At 39.6% G+C, this 2,264-nt stretch overlaps 1 protein-coding gene across 1 annotated transcript; it reads right to left on the reverse strand.

Moving 5' to 3' along the window:
• Window positions 1–596: 596 nt before the first annotated feature.
• On the reverse strand, window positions 597–1,996 carry HOATZ (HOATZ cilia and flagella associated protein). Its single transcript, XM_036743952.1, has 3 exons — window positions 1,774–1,996; window positions 1,168–1,194; window positions 597–700 (listed from the first exon to the last, which is right to left on the reverse strand). Exons 1-3 carry the CDS (start codon window positions 1,994–1,996, stop codon window positions 597–599), a joined length of 354 nt encoding a protein of 117 aa, XP_036599847.1.
• Window positions 1,997–2,264: the final 268 nt, after the last annotated feature.

A 2,264-nucleotide genomic window follows, 5' to 3' on the forward strand; every position in this document is an offset into this window, starting at 1 on the left:
GTTAGGACTATCTCATGGATGGTTCCTAAAGGCTCTAGGTTGACCTAGAAGCATCCAGAGTATGCACAATCTTCCAAAATCTCATCAAATATTCCCTAGAAAACTATAAGGAAACCTGGTTGGAGGCAAGTAGTGGCTCCTCAGAAAAAAGTGTAATAATATTAGAGTAATTACCTATATAAGAATATGGATCGGCCTTTGTTTTGTAAAAATAATTCCAGTCAGATACCTACATTTGATCAGATACCTACATGAGATACCTACCTGAATGATCATTCACTTAACCCCAGTGACACTGATTTGCTATTACATAACAATTTTCCATGAAAACTTAAGAGTTCATGTAACATTAAAGTCAAAACCATATCCATAAGAAAATCCAAGTCTTGATTAAGGTCTGGTTTCAAAATGCAAGTGATTTACACATAGTAAGTGCTTAATAACTATTTTTTCATTTATCCATTCTTTTCATACCAACTCAGCAATGAAAATTCTTTTAAAAGTTTAGAACCATTATTTAGGCTGAAATTTTTGGGAAAACCGATATTTCTATGTACACAGTAATGAAAAAAATAGAAGCTTTAAAGAATTTTGCATCAATCAGATGTGCTTCTGAAATGTGATCCTACCTTTTGTAAGTACCTTTCTTTTTCCTCAGCTGCCTGAGCCTTTCTGTTTCTTTCAAAGAGCTGTTCAGTTTCTAAACAAAACAGTCAAATTCGGAATATAGTATTATGAAATTGCCATGAAAAATAATAATTTACATATGAAAAAGAAATAGCATCTTGATCAGAAGGATAAACAATGATGTATTAGTGAAATACTATACTGGGCCCTGGAACTTCATAAACTCAAATTTTATTTTTTAATTGTAGAACATAGTATCCATGGCTTCAGCAAACCTCAAATGAATCCACAAGACAAGTAGGTTTGACTCCAGAGATCTAGAAAACTTTTCTGAAAAAAAACCCCTCCAACTTTTTAGATTCTGGGGTTTTATTAAGAAAACTGGCAGCAACCTTTTGAATAGAGGAAATGCCAGGCCCAAATACTGACACATTCAAGGTTCACAACCTTCTTCCTACTTTCTCTGCTGTTTATTACTTAAATAAGGGAGCTTACACTAAGGGGTTTAAAATACTGAAGATTATGAGAGCTGATACTTACTGTAATCCTCAGCGTTGAAAGTTCTTTCTGCAAAAGATAAAGGGAATAAATTAATCATTTTAGGAATAATCAGTTGGAAAAAAGACTCGGAATCTTAAGTGCTAAGCATTTCAGCATCTGCTAACAACCGAAACAGGTCCTTGTCAGACTTGTCAGTGACCTCCAGCTATGAGAACTTTAGGATTTAGTCCCAACTATCAACTTGCTTTTTATCATTTGGAATGTTCCTTCCTCTTGCTTTACCTTCCCCAGGGCTTTTGCTTGTGATAAAAACATTATACCTCATGACTCTTTCCTATAAACCAATAGAGGGTGGGTTTTTTTTTCTATTTTTTTAAAAATGATCCAACAGACAGTAAAACTGAAATCTGAAGACAAATAGGGTAGGAGCGATTGGATACATCCCTGACTCTTACTCTTTCCAAAACTGCTGCAAACTTTGAGATGAGATGTAAATGTTTTAATCTTCTGGTAAGAAAAATGCTACAGGAAATTGCTCATTTAATAGCAGCCTCCAAAGTTATTCCTGAAAGATACCGGGATACAGGACTATTACTGGACAGGTTTCAGAGATCAAGGAATTATCCACCTCCTCCTATTACTTACCAGCCACAGTGCGCCCAGTAGCTCGGGCTACTGGCAATCTCTGCTCGGTGCTGTTCGACACTAACCGAGACTCAGGATGCGGATGCATGGTTGCCGAAACCCAGAACTGTTTGGCCAAAGCCACATCCGCTTCTGAGGAGCCGGTAAACACTAAAGGTCCAGGGTATACACTTCCAAGGGGCTCTTCTGGGCCAGCCTTTCTGCCCCAGCGTCCTGTCTCCATGGCAACTCGCGAAACTTCTTCCTACGTAAACGCGAGACCACAAGTCTCACAGCTTGACCTCGGGCCCGCCCCTACTTTGGTCCCACCCCCTACACACAAAGTTGGGGTCAGCCTGGGATCCACCTACCCAGGGCCTACTCTGGAGGCACACCAGAAGTCAGCCGGGGTGGGGGAGGTCAGAGCAGAGTTTGTAACGGTTCTACACTCCCAGAACTGGAGCGATCCCAGAAGCAGTGAGAATTTGGAGATTCGGGACACCTGCTCCTGA

This window comes from Trichosurus vulpecula, chromosome 2, assembly GCF_011100635.1.
Source record: "Trichosurus vulpecula isolate mTriVul1 chromosome 2, mTriVul1.pri, whole genome shotgun sequence".
Taxonomy (NCBI): Eukaryota; Metazoa; Chordata; class Mammalia; order Diprotodontia; family Phalangeridae; genus Trichosurus; species Trichosurus vulpecula.